Genomic DNA, 26,790 nt, shown 5'->3' with positions numbered 1-26,790 from the left:
CCAGACAGTGTAAACACATCCTTACATCTGGGCTAACAGTGGTACCTAGGTATTAAGGCTGTTAAATGGTTGTCAGATAAAAACTAACATTTGAAGCTTTTTTTATGCTCAAAACATTGGAAGACATCTGTTTCACAAGTTGTCATCTCCATGGTAACCAGCTGGATGCTTCTCCATTTAGGAAAGACAGATTACATTACAGCCAACAAATCTTTTAACTAATACTATATTTATTCCCTTGGGCTTTGAGTTTAACTTTTTCTTGGCCCCCTCTATAGAGATTTCACTTTATTAAACACATTAGACACACACTCTGGAAGCGTGTAACCTGTTGGAATAATAGCATATCTGCAGGTTGAACCTGAACAAATTCAGATAGACAATTATGAACTCTGAAATGAACCCGTCCCTTAGCCAATGTGCTCATACTATCCCAAGGCAGTGAGTAGGATGTAAGAGGAAAAGCCACAGCTGCTGCCCAGAAAAAGGAGCTTTTCCCCAGCAGGAGAAGCTAGTTTTGATTTGAATGTTTGTTGTAACCCATCAAAACGTGTTGCCTTACCCAGCCAGTAACAATGGACACTGCTTTCAATTGGGGGCTAGCTTTAAATTGATGCTTTATTGCTATCCAAATTATAATTAGGCTATATCTTAAAAGAGTATCGTACTATTTACAAATACAGTGACGTCAGTAGTGCAAATGTTAAGCAACAGCTTAGTGGTGGTTTAAGTGTATTTCATACATAGCTACTCAAAATGATTATTGTAAGCAGGCTACTTTGTTACAATAAGCAAATTATTTTAACAGCATTTGTATGGGAATGATTCTGTCTCTTTTTGATTCCGATAAGCAGTTGATCACTGTAACTGATCATTGCAGTCTGTTTCCGCTGTATTAGGCTCAACATGTGAAATCACTGGTATGGTAATATTAATTAACTGAACCTTGTGTAGGCCTACATTACAGTATCTGATGTTTTTATTATTATTATTATTATTATTATTATTGTTATTATTAGCCCCGCGACCCTAGTGAGGATAAGCGGTTTAGAAGATGAATGAATGAATGAATATTATTATTAGCATGACCTGGTTGCTAAGTGGATGGTAAAAACATGCCATATGGGATGTTCTCTAAATACAAAAAACCAACACGGAAGACCATTCATGTTAACTTCCCAGCTGTAATTAGACACAGGTGGGATTTTTTTCAGGTTCTGGTATCTCCCACACAGCATCATGAATTGCAAAACTGTCAATATAAGCAGTAAATAAGGCCCAGAATCCATTGATGTAGGCTGTCTAAAATATGAAAAATTCAAATTCCAAAATCTAAAAGACTAACGCCTTGGCTACACTGAACATGTAACATATGCGGACTGTTTGCAGAGCAGATGTGTCGTGGAATAGCTGCAGTGCACATACAGCTTAGGGTTGTGTGTGAGGCACAGGCTACACGGTGAGAGACGGAAAGACGGTGAGCGCTCCTTTTGGGATTGTGTCTTCAGTTTTTGGACCCACCACATCGCTTTGAGACTTTTTCACTGGGTTTGTGTGATATGGGTCAGTTAACATCTGCAGACTACAGTAGGCTGTAGTGTAAGGGATAAAGTTACTAAGCAACCGCCCGCTGGTTCTGGCAAAACAAATGCTGACAGGTGATCAAAGCTGGAGCCATTTCCTGTGTACTGGTAATTTAAAATATAGATACTTTATGACCCATTTCTGTGTAAAAGGGCCGTGCACACCTTGCGTAAAAAGATCTAACGAGAAGACTGATCTATTTTTATGCTTGTAAAGTGGATCTCTGCAGCGCATACACACCACTTATGCACTGCTCTCACGCCTGATGCAGCCAGTTTCATTGATTATAGTGGAAGCGTAGTGTTACAGCATCCGCTCCGCAAATGGTCCACATACGTTACATGTTCAATGTAGCTAAGGCATAACACAATCAGCCATACTTAAAAAAGCAAGCAGTACATGCTGCGATTGCTTAGAGTTGATTTTAAGTTCAAAAACACAACTGATTGGGTGTCAAACTTGTAAAGAAAACACTCAAGCTGAAGTCATGAAATTTCTCGCTGTGTGATCAGGTAAACTTCCGTCATATCTGAGGTGGAAGACGCTGACTGGCTGATACCTGACTTGTTCTTAAAGGCTAATATCAGCCTGGTGCAACCCTTTGTACGTTGTGATGCTGCATGATGCCTGACATGGATGCCTGGCTTCTTCATGTTGAACAGCAGCAAGGCTCTCAAATAGCCAACAGTGCTTGGTGCAACAATGGAAGCAGAGTGAGGCCTCCACAGCACCATCGAGGTGATAAATAAGTAATTATGTGAACAGGGAAGATGTAAGCTGCTGCCCTGCATTATCACTTTGATAAACCCTTAGGTGTGTGAGATACCCCTTGAAGAGATGACTTGAAATGGGAGATTGTTATAACCTTCCCACTCCATAGAGGATAACAATAACTTATAACTCTTATCTCCACAAAGAAATATATCCAAAATCCGGCATAAATAGTTAATAATATGTGGTAAATTCAAGTGTCCCCTCACACTAGCTGTATACACAGATATATTTACAGGCAGAAAATTATTATTTGTTTTTTTTTAATGATTTGTTTGGGCATTTCTAGTTTAAAAATATTTAATCAATACAATAATTTAATGAATAAATTCATTAATGTCTTTTATTTAATAATTTGACCAGAATCTTGACCTTTGATCTGAATATTTACATCATCAACATGTATAACACTAAAATCTGACCATAATATATAACTGTGATACAATTAGGCATAAACCCTAGGGGATGGCATGTAGCGCCAAATCATCACAGGGGGAGAGAACATAACTTTAAAATCCATATTTAGAACATCTTAAAAGTATAATATGTAATTTTTTGCCTGTTCAGAGATGCAAAGCATCATTACACAGCACCAAGGTTTGTTGATCAATATCAATCCACTGTTACTGTGATGGCTGCTGAGATTTTGAGCTCTCAAAATGGCAAATGCAGTCCATCCCCTTTGTTCTGTTTCAGGGAACAAAAAAGGAGAAGTGAGGCAGGACAAACATTTGAATCTAACAGAGAGGAAAATGGCTGCCTATGTTCTGATAAAGTCCGGCTCTGTGGACCCACTTGTTTCCATAGTGCAAAGACAGATCGAAATGAGTGAAAATATGCATTGTAAGGACCGATAGCAAGTCACTGATGTTTGCTTGCCAGCAGCTGTCGAAAGTGGCTGGCTGCCCCGTTCATCTCTGGTGAGACGCCACATTTCAAAGGTTGTCCTTCTGTAAACAGGTCACGCTGTGCCAGGAAGCACCAAGATGACCGCTTTGAAGATGCAGCTTTCTCTAGAAATATAGCAAATGTGCATTTAACCCTTTGAATTCCGGGAGCCTGCAAGCAGGCTTCTATTTTGACAGGTTTTATTTACCTCAACATACATTCATCTTAACAGTGACAACCTTCACCGACGATATTCATCCCCTCGTCCATAACCATACAATTAACCCAAAGTTTCAAACTAACATCAGGCCTTTCAACATATATCTAAACACAGCGTATATCTAACGTGGAAATGTGGGCTGCCAAAATGCCATTTTGGACTTTTCACTCATCTGAATAGCATACACACAGGACTACATGACAGTGCCTTGATGCTCCATGTGTTGCATGTGTTCTGTCAATGAATAAACCATTTTGGGTATTTCCAAGTTTTCCAATTGAGAGTTTGGTATATAAGTAATCTCCTTATTGAGCAAGAATAAACTGCAGGGCCAAGCACAGGTCTCTTCCACACAGAGATGCTTCCATGTGTACAAACACCAGAACTGAATTAAGTGGGCTGAGGTTGACTGACACTGTCACATGCTCTGCTGGGGGGCAAAGAAACATAAACTTTAGTAACAATTTTGATTACAATAATTTTGTGGAGATTTAAACTACTGACAGACAGACAGACAGACGGACAGACAGATAGATAGACAGATAGATAGATAGATAGATAGATAGATAGATATGTAATAGGCTTGTGCCAGTTGGTAGTTGGATTCTAGGATTATATATCAGCAACCGTGTGTAAGCTGCTGAAGAAGGCTGGGCCTGTTCTTGGGACCAACTTGGACCCTGTGGGTGTGGTGGCTGAGAGGAGGACGCTGAGGAGATTTCTGGCGATTATGGACAACTCCTCCACTCCTCCATCCACACCAAAATCAGTGAGTGACAAGTGAATTTTAGATCCTTGCCATCTCTTTTTCATGGATCTGACAACCTGTATCTCTGTTGTCACCAGCTTTGCTCTGTGCTCCATAAGAACAGTTAATGTTTTAAATATGGTTTCGATTGTAATAATAAAGACAAGGTAATAATGTTAAATGCAATATGATGCTGTGATACTGTCACACGCTGTGAGTCTGTGTCACGGCACACCAAGCACAGACACACAGTCCACGGACACTGCAAGGTGCGTTTTGGGTAACAGCACCTGTACTGCTGGTGGTGTTAGCTTGGGACAGTTCTGCAGCAATGGAAGGATGGTGAACCTGTACAAGTACAAATAATTTAGTGGTCTACATGTGCTTCACTGGCTGTCATCTTTTCCATAGCTTGCAGACAGAGTATAATATCCTGAGGCTCACCTTTGGCATCTGGGCACAAGTCATGATATTCCCAATGCAAGATGTCAAATTGCTCTTCAACACTAAACCTAAGTCACATTTCACTGGCATGCTGTGACCACCCTATGGAGATCGGACTGCCTATCAGCGATCTCAAGTAGCCAGGATAAAATAGAAATGACTGCCCAACTGTAACATACAGTAATATAGATAGATAGACGTATACACACACGCATACAGGGCTGTCAAAGGTAAAGCATTAACACATGATTAATTTGAAGACGTTATTAAAAATATTAACACTATGTTGAACTTTAACCTGTTTTTGACCCTTAACCCCACGTGGCGTCACACAGTGCATTCTGGCAGGAGTGATAAATAGTGAAATAGTAAATGGACTGTATTTCTATAGTGCTTTTCTAGCCTACTGACCACTCAAAGCGCTTTACAATGTTTGCCTCACATTCACACACTGATGGCAGAGGCTGCCATGCAAGGTGCCTAGCTGTCCATCAGGAGCACTGAGAGGTTCAGTACCTTGCTCAAGGACACTTCGACACACACTGGAGGACCCGGGGATTGAACTGGGAACCCGCCAATTACCAGACGACCACACTACCTCCTGGGCCACGCCGCCCCCAAGTGAGCTACCTGAATACCAATAACAAACAAAATGAATGACAAGACAACCTGTGGCCTGTTGGATGGCAAGTTTTCTTTTAACCCTATAAAGCCATTTGTATCATATATGATACACGTTATCAAATAACACATTCCGTTTTCAGTTTAATCAATACTTGACCAAAATACTGTTGTATACCTTTGGACACTTCCCCTGTTCACCCTGGACCATTGGCACTTCAAGTACTGTCATATATGATACAACAGAAAAAACGTGTGTAATAACATATTTTTTGAAAAATCTTTTTTTTTTTTTTACATTTTGTTATTGGACTAAATAAAGGGTTCAGTTTCAAAAAATTGGAATTTTCTGCCAATTCTTTCATAGTTCAGGCTTTACAGGGTTAAGAAGCTTCCCTGTAGACAGCAATAAAAGACATAGTGCAACACTGAACTGTCATCCCATCGGAGCACAGCAAGGTCAAAATATAAATTAATAAAAATCTCAGTGTCCAATGTAACTTTTTATTTTATTTTTTTTTTTTAAACCAGTTTTACTGGCCCCTGGAATATTCTCATTGGCCCAGCAGCCAAAAAAGCAAATAACTAACACAAACACACATTTTAATTTAAAAATTGCTGCTTTATGATTTTTTTTTAATCACATTTTCGTGACAATTGAATATTCAGCATTTTCAAATGTGACTGTTAGAATTTCCCCCAGAATTCTTTAAAGGGTGGGAAAGCCTCTGAAACAGCATTTAGGTCACCTAAATTGTGACACTGCGAATGTATTATTATAACCACCTGCATCATATTTGAGATGGAGAATATGTACTGGCCTATATTCCATATTTAAAATGAAAAACGGCAAAATTTGTGCCATACACCAGTCTGACCCTAATACCAATATGGCCAAGGGAACTGATTTAGCAATGAGGCAGTTGAGTCTGAGCACAAGAATAAAAACAGGATGTATGAGGTCATGTGGATGTCAACATGACTGACAGACTCTGGTATCATAACTTTGCTCTACTGGAACCCTTGGGTGCTATTACAGCTCTATCACACAATGTCACAAAATGAAAGGCTTTTATCTTTATGTGGCCCTCTTAAATAATGATTAAACCTTTTGCTATGTTGCAGTCCTTATATAATAATTCTTAGGTACATCAGTAAGTAGAGCAGCAAACCACAAATGTTTTGGACTGCCTGACAGAGAATAAGGACTGGAGGAATGATGGGAGGTGGGGAGTGGAAGTACAGTATTCTGTTATGTAAACCTCCAAAGGTTCTCCAAAAAATGCTCTTAAACTTATCATACACACACACACACACACACACACACACACACACACACACACACACACACACACACATAATTCTATCTATATATCTATATCTATAGAAAGCATAATGAACATTTACACACGCAACATGGAGGTCTACAGCCGCAGGCGGAGCGCAGTGGTGGTTTCAGATGGTGAGCTTTGAGTGCACCTCGGCGAATCTGTCGAGGCCTCTCCCTACTGCACCGCCACTCCCATCTCAGCGCACCTCGGTCTGCCAAACTACCAAACTGTGTGCACCTCAGGTTGCGCTGGTCCAAACTAGCTCTGCGCGGGGTTCACCTCACTGTGCCACCCTGCGCTGCGCCGGGAAACTAGAGGCCCAAGAGTCACCTCTGCTGCTGAGGATAAGTTCATCCGAGTCACCAGCCTCAGAAATTGCAAGTTAACAGCAGCTCAGATTAGAGCCCAGATAAACGCCACACAGAGTTCTAGCAGCAGACCCATCTCTAGAACAACTGTTAAGAGGAGACTACGTGAATCAGGCCTTCATGGTCAAATAGCTGCTAGGAAACCACTGCTAAGGAGAGGCAACAAGCAGAAGAGATTTGTTTGGGCCAAGAAACACAAGGAATGGACATTAGACCAGTGGAAATCTGTGCTTTGGTCTGATGAGTCCAAATTTGAGATCTTTGGTTCCAACCGCCGTGTCTTTGTGAGACGCAGAAAAGGTGAACGGATGGATTCCACATGCCTGGTTCCCACTGTGAAGCATGGAGGAGGAGGTGTGATGGTGTGGGGGTGTTTTGCTGGTGACACTGTTGGGGATTTATTCAAAATTGAAGGCACACTGAACCAGCATGGCTACCACAGCATCCTGCAGTGACATACCATCCCATCCGGTTTGTGTTTAGTTGGACGATCATTTATTTTTCAACAGGACAATGACCCCAAACACACCTCCAGGCTGTGTAAGGGCTATTTCACCAAGAAGGAGAGTGATGGAGTGCTGCGGCAGATGACCTGACCTCCACAGTCACCAGACCTGAACCCAATCCAGATGGTTTGGGGTGAGCTGGACCGCAGAGTGAAGGCAAAGGGGCCAACAAGTGCTAAACACCTCTGGGAACTCCTTCAAGACTGTTGGAAAACCATTTCAGGTGACCACCTCTTGAAGCTCATGGAGAGAATGCCAAGAGTGTGCAAAGCAGTAATCAGGGTGGCTAATTTGAAGAATCTAAAATATAAAACATGTTTTGAGTTATTTCACACTTTTTTGTTTACTACATAATTCCATATGTGTTCATTCATAGTTTTGATTCCTTCAGTTAGAATCTACAATGTAAATAGTCATGAAAATAAAGAAAACGCATTGAATGAGAAGGTGTGTCCAAACTTTTGACTGGTAGTGTGTATACATATATGTGTGTATATATATATGTACACACGCAAGCACGCACGCACGCACGCACGCACACACACACACACACACACACATATTTTGGCTTGATTTCACATCAAATTATCCCTGGTTTAAATCTCTCAGAGCAAAAGCTCAATTGACCTTCTTCATAGCCACCAAGTTCAAGTTCATTTATTTATATAGGCCAACTATCAATCTTAGAACAGTGCAATGAAACACAAACTTTAAGACGAAGACAGAATGCAATGTACCCAAGCGCAGATTTTAGTATGACATAGCAAGCATACCTAATCTATATAACTTGGCCTTTCCAACACCACCAGCCTAAAACAGTCACCAAATGCAAGTAAAAACTGTTTAGAAAACCTCATTAGGGTGAAAAGAAAAAAAAAGATTAAGAGAGGGATCCCCCACCAGCATGGTGAATATAGTCAAAGAGTCAAATAAACATAGGCAATGGCATTGACATAAGAAACAGATGCAGTGGAAAGATGAGGGCATGGTTGGTGTGGCCGTCTACAGAAAAAAGGACAGTGCCTGCATCCACCGTCAGGCAGAAAAACCGTCAGAAGAGGGGCTCAGGCCAGCACTAATGACCACACCAGCTCCTGCCAGGTTGAAACACTGCGCTGGAGACGGAAACTACTCATTTCAAAGTCATGGTTTTTCATTAAAAATAATCATGATATAAAATGTATCAAATGTATCATGGCTGAGTAAGATCTGTATACGTATCAACATGTGTTATAATCTAAATCAGGCTATTTATGAAATTTATTTGTCCTTGAACGCAGTGTAGACAATCCATCTCTGAGTTCCTTGGCAAAGATAAATTGTTGTATTGATATGATTTCATTATTCTTCATATCATGACAGCGGTTTTTGTTTATGTGATCATTTCACCACCACCATGTGTTAGAGTGCATAAACAATGTACTGAAATATTTTTTCCAATTCTCAAAGCCAAACAGTCAAGGATGACACAGAAACCAGGGTTTTGTGATGTGTAGTTGAACACCTTAAGTCGGTGGAGGCATGCCACAAAGCACAACCAAGGTGTGCTGTGCAGTTGACTTGGTCTGAGCAGGCCGGTGCAAATCATCCCGGTGTAGTCATCCACAGCATTAAACCATAGTGCACCACTGGATTGTGCCTCTCCTCCTATCTCTGTGAGCACCATGTTACCGAAATACAAAACTTGCCCATGCAAGGAGAAACCCTCAGTGCGCCTCATCAAAATGTCACTTCACCAGTGACCAGCTGAGCTTTAAGCAGTGCACCTGTATGAAAATAGAGGCCAAAGTGTCTTAGTAAGGTGTGGGACCATGATGCTCCTTGGCTTCAATGCTCCTTGGCATAGATTCTCCAAGTCTCTAGAACACTACTGGAGGAATAAAACACAATTCTTCTAAAATATCTTTTACACAGCGAGGGATATTATCAGGGGCGCCGTATATGGGGGAAAAGTTAGGACAATTCCAAGGGCCCTTGCCTGACAGGGGCCCCAAAAAATAGGTAAAAACTAATATAAAATGATTAAACCATCAACTAGTAAATACATATATATGTTTTTTTTTTCATGGGGCCCAAAATTCCTGGTGGCACCCCTGGATATTATAGTAGGGCTGCAGTACATAAAGCCCTCATTACAAAGACAAATGCACATTTGAAAACTGAGTGGCACTGGTCTACAGAGATGTCCACCAAGAAAACACTACAGGCTTGAATGCTGGACTCCACTTGTCCTCTTAGAGGGAAGGCTCACTGCAATCAACTAAGTTAGTCTGAGTCATCATCTATATCCTGTGATGAAACATTGCTATCCTATTGGGAGTGGTCTACTCCAGAATGACAAAGCCTCCATCCACAGGGCTCAAGGGCTCACTGGATGGTTTCTTGAAGATTAAAATTCATGATGTAATTCATGATGTTATGGCCCTCACACTGACCAAACCTCAACCCAGCTGAAGACCTGTGGGAGATTTTGGAGCAATGTGTTAGGCAGCGCTCTCCACCACAAAACACCAAATGAGGGAATATCTTTTGGAAGAATGGTGTTCCATCCCTCCAATACTATATTCTGGACAAGTGGGTGAGTGCAAGAGTGGCATCCACCAAGAGAAAACTACAGGCCTGAATGCTGGACCCATACAGTGAGGGTCCCTGCAGGAACAGCAGCAGCATGGCTGTATGCAAACAGCTGGCCTCATCTGTCAGACAGAAGCACTAAGTCAAATGGCAGCCATGCAGATATTCACAATCACACCTTTGTGTCACTTCAAAAGCTTGGTTAATGATACACTGTAAACTAAGAGCAAAGAGGTCAAATGTCTTTTGAAGGCCCACAGATGCGTAGGTGGTAAATGCCACACCACCTGGAGGAAACAGGATATATAGAGCGGTCTGTGCGGGCAACTGGGGCTACGCACCATGAGGGGAACAGAGAGCAGGTGATTGAGGGCACAAACTGAGGAGTGACAAAGCATCACTACTGGACACAAACAACAAAATATACCCGTATTTTACAAAAGTGATACCTGGATTAGCTAGTCCCAAAGGAAAAATTGTTCCTATGAAAAAGTGGCCACATACACACCAATGCACAATGCAAGATCAAGAGATTTCCAGCAGGACTGCAACTGAAGGCAAGGGATTCTTTATTCCACACAACTTTGCACCAACATTCAACATTTATACAGGGAAAAAAAATTGTAGAGGAGGTGGACTGACGATATCTATCAGCTAAACAGTGTCAATGATAGCAGAATATTACTTCAACAGAAGTAGGGATGCAGCAAATAACTAATGTCACTATTAACCATACTTTGAAACCCCCGTGTAATTGTAAAAACTATCTATAGTTCACAAGAACACAACAGTTCAAAACAACATAATTCACAAGAGTGAATTATTTTCACCTCCATTCATTTTACATCATGAAAACCTTAATGGTTAAACAAATTTCAAGTCTTTTAATAAGCACTTTGAAATTATGATAGCGTGATCTCTATGTCATTTAATTCAATACTACTCTATGAAACAGTATTCTGGACTTCACAGCTGTTAGCTGTTGAAAATTTGTGAGGTTTGTAGGCATTCACAGGCTAAAAATCCGTTTTTTCATGCAGTGATTGTTCCATGAATTTTAGTTGAGGGTAGGGTGGGGGGCATAAAACACTGTTTCTCCTGCCGCAAGCAGCAACCACACCAAATCAGCTGAGCTTAGCAACGCAAACCAGTGCCCCATACATATAATTCATTTAAATCAGTGACGGGTCATGCTTTGACTTGCAGTTTGAAATGCATTACAGCTGCAGATATCTGCATGTAAGTTTATATCCACCAAAAAATAAATGGATAAACACAATGAGGGAGGGGGGGTGTACACAGTTGCACGTACGTAAGTTAGTGTTTCAGTATTGTTTTGTGTGTGACAAACATCTATATTACATTTATAAAACATTTTTTATAATTGGGAAGCAGCCAGAATCAAACAAAGATCTTATTTCTAGAATTGAGATGCATAGGCATATTTATATCATGAGTCTCCTCCTTTCTCCCCTCTCTGCTCCCCTCTTTTTCCATTGCCCTCAACAAAAAAAAAACAAAAAAAAACAACAACTTGATAAATGAGACAGTAACTAGTTTAGCCAATGTGCCACTTACTTCAGTGTGCTTGTGAAGGTTTGATGAAGAGGAGTTTTAGAAGCAGTAATGTTTTTCGTGGACACAGCATGTATTGCATTATGTAACTTTCTTAGATTAGTCTTTCTTAGATTTTGGTAAAATGCGTTTAAAACGCGTAAAGTGTTTGCATGGGCATATTTCATGGAAACGGTAACTTGTGGGTTTCCTTGCTCTACTTTCTCTCCCTTCTACATAGTTGGAATTATCACATTTGGGCTGTAGAGAATGAATGTAAATCAACTGAAAATTCCACCGCCATCCTAGGGGAAAAAAAAAAAACAAAAACTGGTGGCTCCTGGTTTCAAGAAGAAATTTTGCTTTGACTTGGAAATAGGCAATTTTAATGGTAGCTATCCTTCAAAGTTGTTACTGCTGTGTGAACTAAACTCAGTCAAAAACTGTGATTGCTACTGAGAGTCAAATGGAAAGTAACAGTTTGACATTTGGAAAGCTCAGTAGGTGGTGCATTCAGGGAGCGTATTTTTGACAAATGCACAGATTCTCCACATCAAGCAGCATCCCTTGTTAGAATTCTTTCTCGCGATGCTCTGTCCTGGCAGGGGGCCAAGCTAGGCTTGGTGGCCCGCTGGGCTTGTAATACACTAATACATTGGCAGAAACCCTGATAAATAAAATACGTGCGTCAGTTTCCCTTAGTGTTGTAAAAATAAATTACTGCTTAATCATAAAAGGAATTTTTTTTTTCCAAAAACTGCTGCATCCTGAACAACAGCTGAATTAACATGTTCATTTGTAGTAGTGTCGTTGTGAGGCCTACAATTGCAGCACAAATTCACTGCCAACGAAAAACACTGAATCAATATTAACTTGAAGAACCACTTTATACTTTCATTAAAAATATTCTGCAAATTGAAATTCCATTTCAGCATCACCTCACGCAGGAATAGATGTGAATTGGAATTATCTTTGTCCACCGGTGCTTGACCGGATCCAAGTCTACCTGAACTGTTTAACAAACTGGTGCCCAAGAGCCAAACAGAGAACGATTTCATTTACAAATCTGATAAACACAACGGACCGTCATCAAAAACCATGTGGAAAAGTAGCTACAAAGCTGTCCAAGTCTATGTAGAAAGACAAGTAATTCTGATGATTTTTCTTGTTTGCTGTGGTGTTGTGGTCATGCTCATTTTTAAAATATTAAATGAAGTAATCCTATTTAAGTTCAGGTACTGTGAATTGGGATGCACCAATCGCGCTGATACAAACAAACCCTATACCAACATGATTTGCCGACAGACCCTGGAGATGCAATATCACGAAGAGGTATGAAGACAAGCTCCTTCAACACAAGTAACTTGAGAAAGCATCTAAAAAAAAAAAAAAAAAAAAAAATCAACACACCACAGAGTACAGCAAATTTGCTAATGCTAGCAGCGGCAAACAGCAGCAACTAACTCTAGCACAAACATAGAAAAAAAGTTGCGAGTTATGAAAAAAAGTTTAGAGCCAACCAATAGTATCCAGCTGCAGACCCGCTGACCGCCTCTGTGGCTAGGTATGACTCCCTGGCTGGTCTGGTGGAAATGAACCACCCACCCACTGAAAATGAAAGCCCTAACAGAGACAGGTGCAGGGAGAGACAGGATGCAGGGCCGTTGGACATGGATATAGCTGGGTACATACCTTGGAGAGACAAATCAGTCCAGTACTGGACAGCTTGCTCTGGCACAAATGTCACAACTCTTGGTGACATTTCCATGTTTGTTTCAATTATTGTCAGTGCAGGATTTTGGTCTATTACTGGAACAGTGATGGTTACATGTTGTATTTGACTATAGCCTTATAATTTATCTGCTGAAACTCAAAAAGAGTGTCAGATTGCACTGCAACATTGTAACAATTCCACATTTGTTTGCTCTAAGATTTTGTTAAATCAGATGAGTCACTTCAAATGTTGAAAATAAATTCTGAATGTCTTCAGAATCAGCACTCCCACTACCTTTTAACTGAATAGTGGTAGTAGTAGTAGTTGCAGTATTATGAAAAGTACTCATTAGTACTTGGTATTGGTGAGTACCAGGGTTCCTACACATTTTCTAACCCAAAACTCCAGACTTTTCCAGACCTAAAGACATCAAGACATCTCAGAGGATTTTTTTTCATACCACGCTTAACATGTCAGACCACTCATAGCTACATGTTTACCATATATGTAAATACTCCATCTGTCATATGTACTGGAGGCTTCATTACAAATGTGTGTTCTAAAAAGTGCTATATAAATAAAGCTTTAATTTCTTACTTACTAAATGAAGAGACACAAAAATGAAAACACCGGGCGCTGATGATACTTTAACAAGATCCCTGTGGTTTTTCCCTTCCTCGCCATGCTAAAGACACTGAATGATTTCATACAGTTTCCACCATGCTCTTTTCTCTGTTTTAGGGTCCTTCACCAACCATTTTTTATATTGTGGATGGTATTTGGAAGCCATCTCTCAGAGAATTTGCATTACCCATCTTGTGGCTTTGGATGGGATGGTGCAGCAAGTACCACTGTTGATTTACAGGCTGTAAAATACACAGGCATTTGAATCGCTCTGCCCCAGCTAGCTGCTCCAAATGTGAACAAATCAAAATATGCTGCTTGTATGATTCATTTATTATTGTAATTTCTGAATTAAGCTTTTCAGAAAAAAAGGCTTTTTTAGAAAACGGTTGTTAGAAGCAATAGTCTGGAAGGTACTTGTCCATACTTATCCAGACCTGGAAATTATCAAAATCATATTCCATGGTTTTTCATACTTTTCCAGACAATTTAAGAATGCTGGAGTGCTTGTTACTCAGTCTGGAAAAAAAAAAAAAAAGTATCAGCACACTCCTAACTGTAAAACGCTAATTTGAGGGTTTACAGAGAAACTGCGGTCACTGCCTGAAATAGGTATAATGCAAGTTCTCCCATGCTTTGAAATGTTGCAGCAAACATGTAAAATCATACAAGATTGTGCATCTGAAATTCCCCACTTCCCCATGAGAGCAGCTTGGCAACTTCTGCTTCCCAGTTCCTTGTCCTCATCTGAACATGAAGCCTGACGGTCAACAGACAGGAGGAGACTATGTTTGGAGGCCCGACATGATATCAGCAGGGGTGAAAGTAAATTGTAGTTGTTGCCAGTACTACTATACTAACCTTCATATAGTGCTCCTTCTGCCCCCTTCATTAAAATGTTTAACACCTGTATGGTGCAAAAACACTTGACATTATGCAGCCAATGATTTATTTAAAGGCCCCATGGCATGAAAAATGCAATTTTCGTTATTTTTCGTGATACGGAAGGTCTTGGGGCCACATAAATACTGTCCCATGCATTAAACCAGTGATAAACAGAGAAGTGCACACAGCCCGTTCTTTGAAACTCTCCCTGTAAAACGAGTGGATTGCACTTCCGCCTCTTTGTAATGTCACAAAGAGGGCGACTCCGCCCACTTCAACTAGCCAGCCTGCCTCCGCTCCCTAGGCAACAAGCTAACAAGTTAGCGACATGCCAAAGAAACGTTGCTGCGCCATAGACGGATACAAGCAGACTCATGTTTCATTGCACACTATTCCAAAGGAAACACACGTTAGAGACCAGTGGCTGATGTCAATTTTTTCCCAGGTCCCGCAGGACTTTAGTTCAAATTTGCTTGTCTGTTCGGCTCGTTTCAGTGCCGACTGTTTGATCAACCCGACAAAATACAATGCCAGTTTCGCGAAGAAACTATTGGTAAAGCACACTGCTGTCCCCACATTATCTGGACCAACGTCAACTCTGCAACCGGTGTGTGATATTTTTTCCTCTGTCTCATCAAGATGGTAACATTTTTGGAAGTTGTAAAGTTTTTCTGCAATTAAAGACCAATATTGTTGTAAACTGAAGCAAATGATTTTCTAAACAGACAGGAGGTGTATGTATTTAGAAATCTAGATGATTGACTACTTCCTAGCGTCTGTATCAGTCGCATAGCAACCAGCGCCACATACTTGCACAACGTGCATGCGTGCGCCCTACTCAGCGCCCTACTCTGAGCCAGTCTGTGCGGTACCCAGCGCCGTACCCAGCGCAGCGCCCCGCCCAAACTGCACGCTATGTGAAAGCCCCTTAACTTACCATTCTGAAACATCCTGTAATAAACGGATTTGAGGTGGTTCGGTGTCTCCTGCCGTTTGTGGTTCCAGATCTGAGTCGGGTTCAAACGCGTACAGTCATATAACATCACGCTCAGCGGTAGACATGACAATCATACATAATATAGATCTATAAAAGATGATAATTCCTGTTTACCAGTGAGCACCGTTGAGCTCCGCTGAGCAGCATAGGTTTCAGTTTCTTGCTTGTGATTGGCCCAACCATATGTCACTCAGAAAATAGTCAGCCAATCAGTGGAGAGGGGTTGATTCTCCATTCTGATTGGCTAAACGAACCGTGCTGCCAGAGCTCCAGGAGAAGGGCAAGCTGTGAAACTGTATTTAGCGGTCCACAGGTACTCAAAACCACAAATACATCTTGCTAGGGATATCAACAGTTAAAATAAAACCCTGGAAAAGTGGACAGCATGGGGCCTTTAAATGGTCTGAGTGCCACAGAATAATTTGTAAATGTTGACAAAGCTTTCGAAATCAAAATTAGAACAATTCATTTTGTTGTAAATTAGAAGAAAATACAACTAAATTGCTGTTTGTATTCTGCTTCATGTATGTTTTATTCAAATCGCATTCTTCAAGAAAATGTTTGGAATTTTACTGGAATTATTTATCCTCTGTCTGTTGCCCAGTGTAAATGACATGAATAAAGTGTGTGGTTTGGTCATGTCAAAAATTGCAAGTACGCAAACAATAAATAAAACACACCTTTCTAAGCACTGTGTGTGTTTAAGGGGTAAAGACATGCACAATCAAATTTTCCAAAAGTAACTGGCTTATACAACCAACATACTGTGCACCATTTTTTCAAATCCCCAGTATAGATAAGATTAGTCTCTGCATGTTAACAGGAAGTGCATTAAAATACTCTTCCTACCAAAATGCCATTTGTATTTATCTCTGTGGGGGTCCAGGCACAAAAATGACACATGAAGGGGAGGGGAGTGCGGGGGTTGTACATACCTGTGTGGATTTATCTTTCATACAAGATGGGTAGTGCACATGGGGGTCACGAGGCCACTGCCCAGTGAGGTAGGGCCCTGTGATTGTGCCCAGGGAGGAAGTCCGACGAATCACCCCAGAGCTCCGAACCTGCTGCGACTTTGCTCTTTCAACTGAGGAGATGAAACGACAACAGAGAGATAACGCAAGTTAAACTTAGTGTGGTCACCATCATCTAGCCCAGGGCTTTTCAAATGTTTTCATGTCATAGACCACCAAACAGACACACAATAGGCCACACAAAATCATAGATAGATTTACTTTATTGATCCCAAACTGGGAAATTCGTAAAAATCATCTGATCAAATTTTGTCCTATGACAGGTACCAGTTGAATACTTGAATACTTTCAAAAGCATTTAAATTAAAATGAAATTAAACTACTCCTCATGTTGCTGAAGACCCCTGGGGGGGGGGGGGGTCGGGCCCGGACCCTGCTTTGACAACCACTGGCATAGCTTATGCATGATCACACACACCATGCATATTAAGCCTGTGTTACCTGCAAAAAGGGTGAGTTTATCTCCTTGGCATTATACTATTATAATCTGGAGCCTTGGCCTGTGCTCTCATGACAGAAAATCCCATTAAACAAGGTAGAGGGCTGGGTCACCTGATACAAATCCACAGGATTACAGGTACTGCACATTCAAGGAACTAATTTAGAATTGGCTGTGATCTTTGCAACTATGTAAGTAGCTCTGCTCGGTGGCAAAGCCACAAGGAGAGCATCTTCCTCTCTCTCTCCCCTTCTCTCTCTCACACACACACACACACACACACACACACACACACACACACACACACATACACACACACACAAAGTGTGTGTATGTGTGTGTATGCTCCTCCTGCAAGACGTGCTTTTGTCTTTCACTTTTTAAAATCCCCAACTCAGCGACTCTAATAAAGCCAGCTACCACAGGGCACCCATGAGGCTTCCTGGCTTAGCAGATCTCTCAAATATAGCAGATTACAGACCCAAGGCATTGACAGTTATGGTCATTATTAGATTTGTGATCCTTATACTTCCACTCAGAGAAAAGTTTAAATTATTTAATGTAAATTACTAGACTGAACAGGGTACACACAACCCAAATATGTACTCTGCCATGTCAAAGTGCACTCCGACTACTGGCTCAATGCATTTTAGTCTTTCCATAGACTAAAGACCATCACCTGGATGCTTTAGAATTGAAAACTGTCAATATACAAATACAGCACTACAAGAGTCTTGAATACAAACCAAAATAACTGTTTCACCTAGACTTGTGAGAACATTTTTTGCATTGCTTCAGCAAAAGTCATCAGCACATTATTTCCAAAAGCAGGTGTGGTGTACTTTGCAGAACTAGCTTTCTTTCCACCTTGCACCTCTGTAGTCAGGGGCTGTGCTGGTAATTGTCACATGCTGAGGATGATTTCTCATGCAGCAATCATAGGTTTCAATCCCCACATAGGTTTCACCCTATTAGATGTTTAGAAATCCAAGGGTCCCCATGGCATGGTAACTGGGTTTCTCCAACAGAAATCTAGTTGTGCTAACCAGGTTTCTATCAGTCAGTTAACCAGATTATGGAAACCAGGTTTCTTCTTAAAGGACTATACCAGTGATTTTGAATGTTTGGTCCATTTAACAAACCACTTTGCAAATCATGCAGGGTTACTAAAGATTTCACATATTGTCATAGTCACTTGATATTCAAAGTTACATTTTTGATTGAAAAGCCCAGCTTATAATGTTGTCACCATTCGGAAACCACGGAACTATTCATTTGGAAAAAAAAAAAAAAAAAAAAAAGAATGTTTTCTGGTGGAGAGACCTCTTCACTCCTCCAATAAAAAAAGCACTAAAAAATTGCACTAAACATCCAAAATCACTGATATGGTTCTTTAACAATGCATTTCTGAAATTGAGGAACTACATGCAGAATGACCCAAGAACTACAGTGCATGTGAAATGCACTGACAGAAATTGTGACTTTTTTTTTTATTGTTTAGCATGCTAATGGTCATAAGCTGCAATATATGGACTATCCAGACATCTGTGTCACTTTGGCTGTTCCAGCACCCGCCCAACTGAACTAGTCACACTTGTACTTTCAAAACTGATTCGCATTGGTAGCCGATGACAAATAATCAAAGAGCATAATGATTGGCAAAGCAGACTGTTAGTGTTTGGCTGACTAAATAAAGTCTGCACAATATAGCCTTCAATGACTGCCCCCACTTCCTGAGCCTTGCTGGTTCAGTTGAACAGCTATAATGGAAATGGGCCTTCTACTTCCTGTAATTTGATGTGTGCTTACATGGCCCTAAGAGCTACACTATGCAACTGCCATCACAACACTGAAAAAAGTAAGAAAAACAGACATTCCAGCTCTAGAGTTCTGTCCTATGTAAGATATCGTTTCCGGAGATTTCAATGGTCGTTGACAGCCCAAAAATAACTGTGTAAACACTGAACGAATAACTTCAAATAATGTTGGGTCCAATCCCAGATACCATCCTCCTTGCCTTTTATGTAAAGGCTATAGAAACGGAAACATAAGTGACTGGGATCACTTAAAAGTATGTGATAAATAAAGGTTTATACCTTTTTTAATATAACAGAGAACCTAATAGTCACTGCCACCAAATATTTGCACTAAAAGAGAGCTGAGAGATTCATCATGGAATATTATGGTTGAAATTAATCTCTGGCCGTTGTTACAAGGGCCTGTCAAATTTTTCCATATACTGTAACACTGGGGTAACATTCCTAAGTTTAAGGCAGCAAAAAGCAAAACTGGAAATTTTGTCATGATGAAGAACATTAGTCAGAAGGTGACAGGTTGCGTTTTAGTTGGAAAAGCTATTATTCTCACATGTTATTATCTCAAAGTGTAGTCAAAGTTCATCCTGGGGTCAGATTCAAACACCAGAGAGTCACATTCATGACTTGTAAGAATGACCACCAAGTAGCGATCCAAAACTAGCCCTGCCCTTACAGAATCCCTGGAGCATTTCAAAATAACCCAACCACAGCCAAACTGAATAGAAAGCTGCTCCATTGTTTTACTGAGGTTTCACTGGGCAATAAGAGGTCCCATGGTGGCTTTAGCTGTAATGTATGAACCATAGATATCCTTCAAAACCATAGCCTATGCTTTGCATCTTCTAACCTCACAGCTCTAGAAGCTGCTAGAGGCTAAATCAAAATTTCCCAGATTTAAGCAAATTTTCAAAATGGCTTGATGAATTTATAATATTATCAAGTCACTATGGAACTACCAAGTCATTTTCAAGACTGGTAGCAACAATTGAACATGACTCTAGTTACAATGAAGACGAAGATGACTCATCCCTACATAATACTGATACAAGTAATTGGTCAAAACTATTGTGATATTTGTTTTTGTCCATATCACCAAGCCCTACTGTTTTACCTCAAGGACAGCAGTTATAGTGCTTGGTCATTCCCTGATCACCTGAGCATCAAAGTGAGTCGTTTTATTTTCTGCTTTTAAATAATACATTTTAAGTCACTCCTAGCCTTCAATCCTCCTTAGTCCAATTTACAAGCAGCACGTTTCAAGAGCTGTAGCCAGAGTGGCAGATTTTTACTGCTTTGATACTCTGCTCCTATGAAACCCCTCTAAAACCACAACACATTGAGCTGACCTATTCATGGGGACACAAAATCCTATAGCTCAGTGAAAAAATAAACAAGAAAATGCCAAACTAGCAAAGCATTAATGTAAAAGAAATGCGTAACAAAAGGTTGGTGGGAAAGATACAGCTAGTAAACAGCGTTTATCGGTCATGTCAATCAGATTATAGTCTTGTGAGTTTTATATTCAGTAAAATAGTACCTTTTGAATCTTGTATGTAACCCTGGTGGATGTCCTTCTCTTAGAATATGACATGGTCATCTGATGGAATGTCACTCTGGATGAACTTGTTATGCCATGAAGGTTTTCAGTATCAACTAATTGTGAGCATGAATGCACAAATTCCTGACAAGCTTGATGCCACTTTAACCCACAAACAACATTTGCATACTTGGATTACAAAATTCACTCAGGGCCTGAGGCACTCCCACAATTCACTGGAAAAAGTAACATTCACAAGAACTGATCAAGACTGATAACTCCTCAAAACAAAAAGAAAAACTTTGCACAACTCTGTGACAGGATTGTAGCTCTGGAATCACATACTAATCTGTCTGTCCAAATTTATTAGGTATTCTTAGAAATCCAAAACGGGTTGATACTTCATTTCAGGATGTTTTTTGTGTTCTGTAATGTTGGATCCCTCAAAATAATCAGAAATAATGGGATGGTCATTCAGATCAAACAATCAGAGAGTTCAGAGTTGCGATTTCAACAGTGTTAGCCATGTAGAGAGTCACAGGGAGGACTGCACTAGGAATGCTACACTCATTCTGAATTTTGATTTTGAATATTTGCCCCATTTACTATATTTTTACCCAGGTTTGACATTGCAACAAACCTTTTCGCAAATCATGCGGGGGTAGAAAAAGAAAAGATTTTAAAACATACAATCAAAATCCCTTAATTTTCAAATGTGTTTTTTTTTTTGCTTTTTTTGTTGTTGTTGTTGTTGTTGTTGAAACAGCCACCATATAATGTTCTGTTTATGTGGCTAACAAAGTTGTAACTATTCATAAACCACAGAACTGATAACTGGCTGTGGAAAGCAAACATTTCCCTGGTACTATTTCAAGTGGAGACACCATTTCACTCTCAGTGCTGCTGCTTTTAGGAAAACTAATGTGGAACATGGCGACAAATGAACGTTCAACCAGTAGAAAACCATTTGAAGCTATGTGCCTTGAGTTCCAGTAGGTGGCAGTCTTGCAGTGTTACGTGAAGTTCGTCCTGCACTGAATTTAAAAACGCTGTTCTCTAAAAATGGAAGGAAAGAGCAAAGCAAGTGGTGCTTAAGGGCTAATTACAACCCCAAAGCACATGACAAGCATGTGTGGAAACATTCTGGATACTGCCATAAACTACCATAACCATGTATCTGAATCGTCACCTGCAAGCTGCCTGATGCACCAGAAGCTAGGAGCTGATGTAGTTAGTCTGACTGTCTATTCTTTCCCTACAGTCCAGACTGAAAACAGCTCCATACTATATGCATTAATCTCAATCTAAAATCACTAAATTAAGAAAATATCAATCTAATACTCAGTTGTACAACCATGATAAAAAACTAAAGATAAAAATAATACCTTTCAAATACAGTGACACTGAAAGCAGCTCTGTCGCTGCCACTCCTTCAAACAGTTGCATTGTGAGTAGGCTATTACATGAACCTGCTGGGCTGCTTTTTAAAAAAATAAATTAATTAATATTTTTATTTTTTTATGGATTAGCAGATTACAACTAGGGCCGCAGCATTCACAGATACACAGAATACAAGTTGGATAAATAACAGTCATCAAGTTCTCCCTTTGGCTCCTTCCTTACAGTTGTAAGTCTTTATAATATGAACTTATGGCACACACAATATATTGGCCAACTGGTTTAAATGGAATGGAGAGGGACATAATTTTAACATTTACCCACTAGCCTCATAGAAGCTTCAATGAGAATCAAGTAACCATGTGCACCTGGCACAATGGGATAAGTGACGACATCAACCAGACCTGTAATGCAATGAAAAGTTGTAGAAGTTAAATATTATTGATGAGTTCAGCTTGAGAACCTATCGCATTCAGGCAAAAATCTGGTTCTGGTATTCTCTTATTATTCTCTATCTTGTCCAATGAAACACTGCATGGAGTGAAAGTAGAGGAGACTGCTAGTCTTTCTTCTGTGTATTGTTAACAGCTAACTTTAGCTCTGCTAAGCTAAACAGGAAAACTACTCCATCACATCCAAATAACCGGATAGCTTAAAAGATTTAGGAAGAATTGCAAGATTACCTTTTCAGGCATATGATTATGAATTACTATATTTGGCCATAGCTAAACAATGAAAATTACATTTTAAAGCATACAACATGAGTCAAGATAAATAAATTATAAATAAATAAACAATCAAAGAATGCTTGATCCAGGAACACACCCAGCAAAAACACACAAGCGATGCATTTTGATTGAGTAAGGAGATGTAATGCAAAGAGGATGTGTTTGGCCTGCATGCATCATAATGGATTTCCTAAAACAAGACAAAACAAAACAAATGCATCCTGACAGCTTATCTTAAAAATGTGTAGTAGCCATGTAGTTGAATTATAAACCCACTGTGTCAACATGACAAAGGCTGGATTGCAAACACTCCACATGAGATTTTAATGTAGCTGCTAGCAGAACTAGAAAAAGAGTAAGAGACGTTGTTTTATTCCCGTTTATACACTCTTGCAGGTTGGCTTTTTTCAATATGTATGCATGTAATTACAGAGGCTGGCCTGCTTACCCAGAGGGCTCTGTTTATGTCTGGGAGGCTGCTAGGCCCCAGTGTTGCCATAGGCGCCATAGACTTTCCAGCTGACGACGTAATTCTATCCATTTCAATGATGGTAAACAACTAGAATGTAATAAATAAATCAGCTTTCTTTGCCCGTCGTAGACCTTGAAAATCTGGCTAATCATCCGTGTATCTCGCGTAGATCAGAGTCCTGTTTATGTTCGACACAGAAGCTGCATCATCACTACATAGCCATCCATATCCATACATAATCATTGCAACATGAGTCTTAATGTAACTGCCGTAATGTTAAATTAATCCATTGTAATCGCCATTATAACACTGAGGGATAACTCACTCACCCAAGCAGCCTAAGCATCACCACAGAATGCTAAAATATATATTTATATATATATATAGTTGCGACTGCAATTGAATCGGCGTTGCAGCATCCATTATGGGCATGTGGTAATTATATGGCGTCTTATAAATGTTTTTCAGTGTTAAGCATCACATCCCCAATGAATATGACCCAATTAGCGAGCTAAACCGTTAGCCTAGCATCTCGCCCCTATGTGCGCCTTTCTATCGTACGTCACGCCTAACTGTATTCACAAACCTGGTCATTTTAATGCGCCCTGGCTTATTGGTAAACGTACATGCTATATTTAATGCGACTCAAAGCGTTTTGTGAAGTAGTCGGCTCCCCTTAACAATTCGGCGTATATCTAACAAACACCAAAGGACTCAATTCAATAAAATATTCACCTTTAGAACTGGTTCGCATGTCACTCCCACAAGCTTCTTCCACCAAAATACACAGTGGAGGGCGGTAGCGAGCAGGGGGGGGCCAATAATAAAAGTTGTCATTTTATTAAAATTAAGACTCGGTAATAGATTATATATATGCCGAACGAATAAGTAGTCTTTAATGATAAGAAACTGTCTTGAGTCGTGTTTTGTGGAGGACGAATCTTGGCAAGAGTCAAGGACACATTTAAGTGTCATATTTTTTAATAGAGTTTGGCGTGACATTCTCCCTATACGAGGCAGAGCGACACGTATCGGGGTTAGCATAGCATCAAGCTATCTGAACGAGGTTGGATGCAGAGAAGATGAAAGCCATTTTCTTTGAATGGGGGACATTACCTTTGGAAACAGCCGAATAGGGAGAGCCGTCGGGTGAGCTCTTGCTGTCCGGCGAAGAGAGTCTCTGCCTGGGGACCAGCCTGCCCTCCGAGCCGCTTCCACCCGGGTTGGCGGGACTGGAGCAACGGGACGACGTCGGTCCTGTGTTGCTCCCAGCTACTGAGAAGGAGGAGGAAGAGGGACGGGTTGGGCTGTGCTGATTTCCACGCAAAAGCTGGTACGGCACCGTGGCGCGGATAGGCTGCAACCGGACCGTGGTGCTGTTGTTGCTACAGGCAGTGGAAGAGGCTGTGGGGGAGCCGCTGAGTTTAACCCGCTGCTGGGATGAGTTGGCTGCTGATGTTGATGCTGACATGATTAACGTTACTACAGTTGATGAAGTTGGACACTGTTGTTGTACGAGGGTAGAAAAGTCCAAAGTCCTGGGAAAAAGCTCACACTTTAGCTTTTGAGTTTTGTTTTTCAGTACACAGTAGACATTTTGAACAAAGTCTGCCAGTTAAGTAACGCTTTTTCTTACGTTCATTCACGGTAGTCAATCCCAGATAGTGGCTTGCTACATTTTTGCTAAGTTAGCGAGTCGTATGAAGTTAGTTAAACTCAAACGGAGCTGTTTTCTACTTAGCAGGTAAGCACTTTAAGTAATCACACGCGTCTATAGTTATGAACAAAATTTTAGCTGAAACAATTATGTTACTACCGTATTACTAACTCAGTTTACTCCTTCCTTGTCGCTCTTGTAACTCATGACTTGCTACTACGGCTCCAATTTAGAAGCCCTCCGTTGAAACAACTCAAATACGGGGGTGGGACCAAATCACTACTGCTACTTTCTGATTGGTGGTGCGGTACTTCCTGGAAATACTCATCAGGCTTTCATTGGCTGTGTGGAAATAGCTACCAATAGTAATTGGAAGCAGGTTAAACATATGAGCCTAGAGGAAACGCTATTGGTTGTTGACCTCTATACAGGGGTTACTGAGGTCATGTTGTATACATACACTTAAATACTATTTATACTATACTAATTTATGTGCATGTAATTAATTTATGCACAATGTGTGTGCATAAAGTTTGACATGGGCACAGTGTTGGATTTATCCCTATTATCTTGATTTTGTTTATGGTTATAATGTTCTGCTTTGACCATCAGAGAACTCAAAAACACTAGTTTCAGACAAAATGTCATTTACGGCCCTTTTACGCCACATCTTTTACATACTGACAACAAGTGGATTTGGATATATGCGCATATGAACGACAAAATGTACACGAGGCTGTGGATGGTTTTTCTTTGTCAGTACATGTAACATTCATATATTATTGATCCAAAGCTACATCAAATATGGAAGTAAATTCACTGTTAATACTGGTAACAGCTGAAACTGCCAAGTGTTTATTATGTTATTATTATGTTATCTATTATTATATTTCTGTACAATTGAACAATACATGTTTTCAAACCAAAAGTGCAGACAAATCAAATAACACTCTTCAGATGTATTTGTCAAGTCTTTTGTTGTCCACAGTCGCAACCGGTTCATCACACAAATGGAAGACACACATTTTCAACAGACACTGTTGCTCTGACGGAGCAAGGGCGAGTTTTTCATAGGGGTAAACTTGTCACATAGTATCTGCTATCATGGTACTATGTGTACTATATGTTGAAGGCACAGCAGAAAATCTACTTGAATCATTGAAAAACAGAGGTGTAAATACTTGGTATTACTCTAGGGTAAACTCATAACCATATGCAAACATGTTGTCTGGTATTAACAAAGGCAAAAAAAACCAAACAAAAAACAAAACTGTCATATGTCCACTGCTCATTCAAAACCCTTGAGAAACAACTCAGCATCAGGCATCAGCTTCAACCAGATATGTAATACATGCCATAAATCACATCTATGGAAAACATAATTAAATAAGCATTAATTATCATGCACTGGTCAATCTAAAAAAAAAAAAAAAAAAAAAAAAAAAAAAAAAAGCACTCAAAAGATAAGAAGTACAGATGAATGAATGGTGTGATGTCCTCAGCATTGTTTACAATATATATCAGCCATTAAGCATGTGAAATTGGCATTAATTCATACAGTGAGTGAATCCAGAACTTAGAAACCGTAATGATAACAGTAATCTGATATGCTCTTCACAGCATTCATCTGACAGTAAGAAGTGGTTATACAGCTTTAGGCTACATTTTATATGTTCACAAAATAGTCCAAACAAATATTTTACATCCAAAATCAAGGTAAAGTTTATGCTGTCTTGCCTTGTAGCACTATTTGTAAAAGCAAACCATGCATAATGTAGCCATTACACTGCAAAAATTTTAACTGAATCTGGGGGAAAAAAGTGCCAACGAACATGAGAAAGCATGAAAGCAAAGTCTAAGGGACAATGTGAACACAATA

General features: G+C 40.1%; 1 protein-coding gene across 4 annotated transcripts in view; it reads right to left on the bottom strand.

Moving 5' to 3' along the window:
• Positions 1 to 25,119, bottom strand: part of glcci1a (glucocorticoid induced 1a) — a 38,439-nt gene extending 13,320 nt beyond the window's left edge. For all 4 annotated transcript variants that reach the window (XM_030063597.1, XM_030063599.1, XM_030063598.1 and 1 more), the window contains exons 1-2: positions 24,371 to 25,119; positions 16,765 to 16,916 (exon numbers count right to left, since the gene is read on the bottom strand). In XM_030063597.1, coding sequence (XP_029919457.1) covers positions 16,765 to 16,916; positions 24,371 to 24,725 — 507 coding nt within the window. In that variant the 5' untranslated portion in view covers positions 24,726 to 25,119. The remainder of the gene's footprint in view (positions 1 to 16,764; positions 16,917 to 24,370) is intronic.
• Between the last annotated feature and the right edge of the window lie 1,671 nt (positions 25,120 to 26,790).

The sequence above is a fragment of the Myripristis murdjan genome, chromosome 11 (assembly GCF_902150065.1).
Source record: "Myripristis murdjan chromosome 11, fMyrMur1.1, whole genome shotgun sequence".
Classification (NCBI taxonomy): Eukaryota; Metazoa; Chordata; class Actinopteri; order Holocentriformes; family Holocentridae; genus Myripristis; species Myripristis murdjan.
The sequence above is the reverse complement of the archived record's forward strand: the minus strand, read 5'-3'. Positions and strand labels throughout refer to the sequence as shown.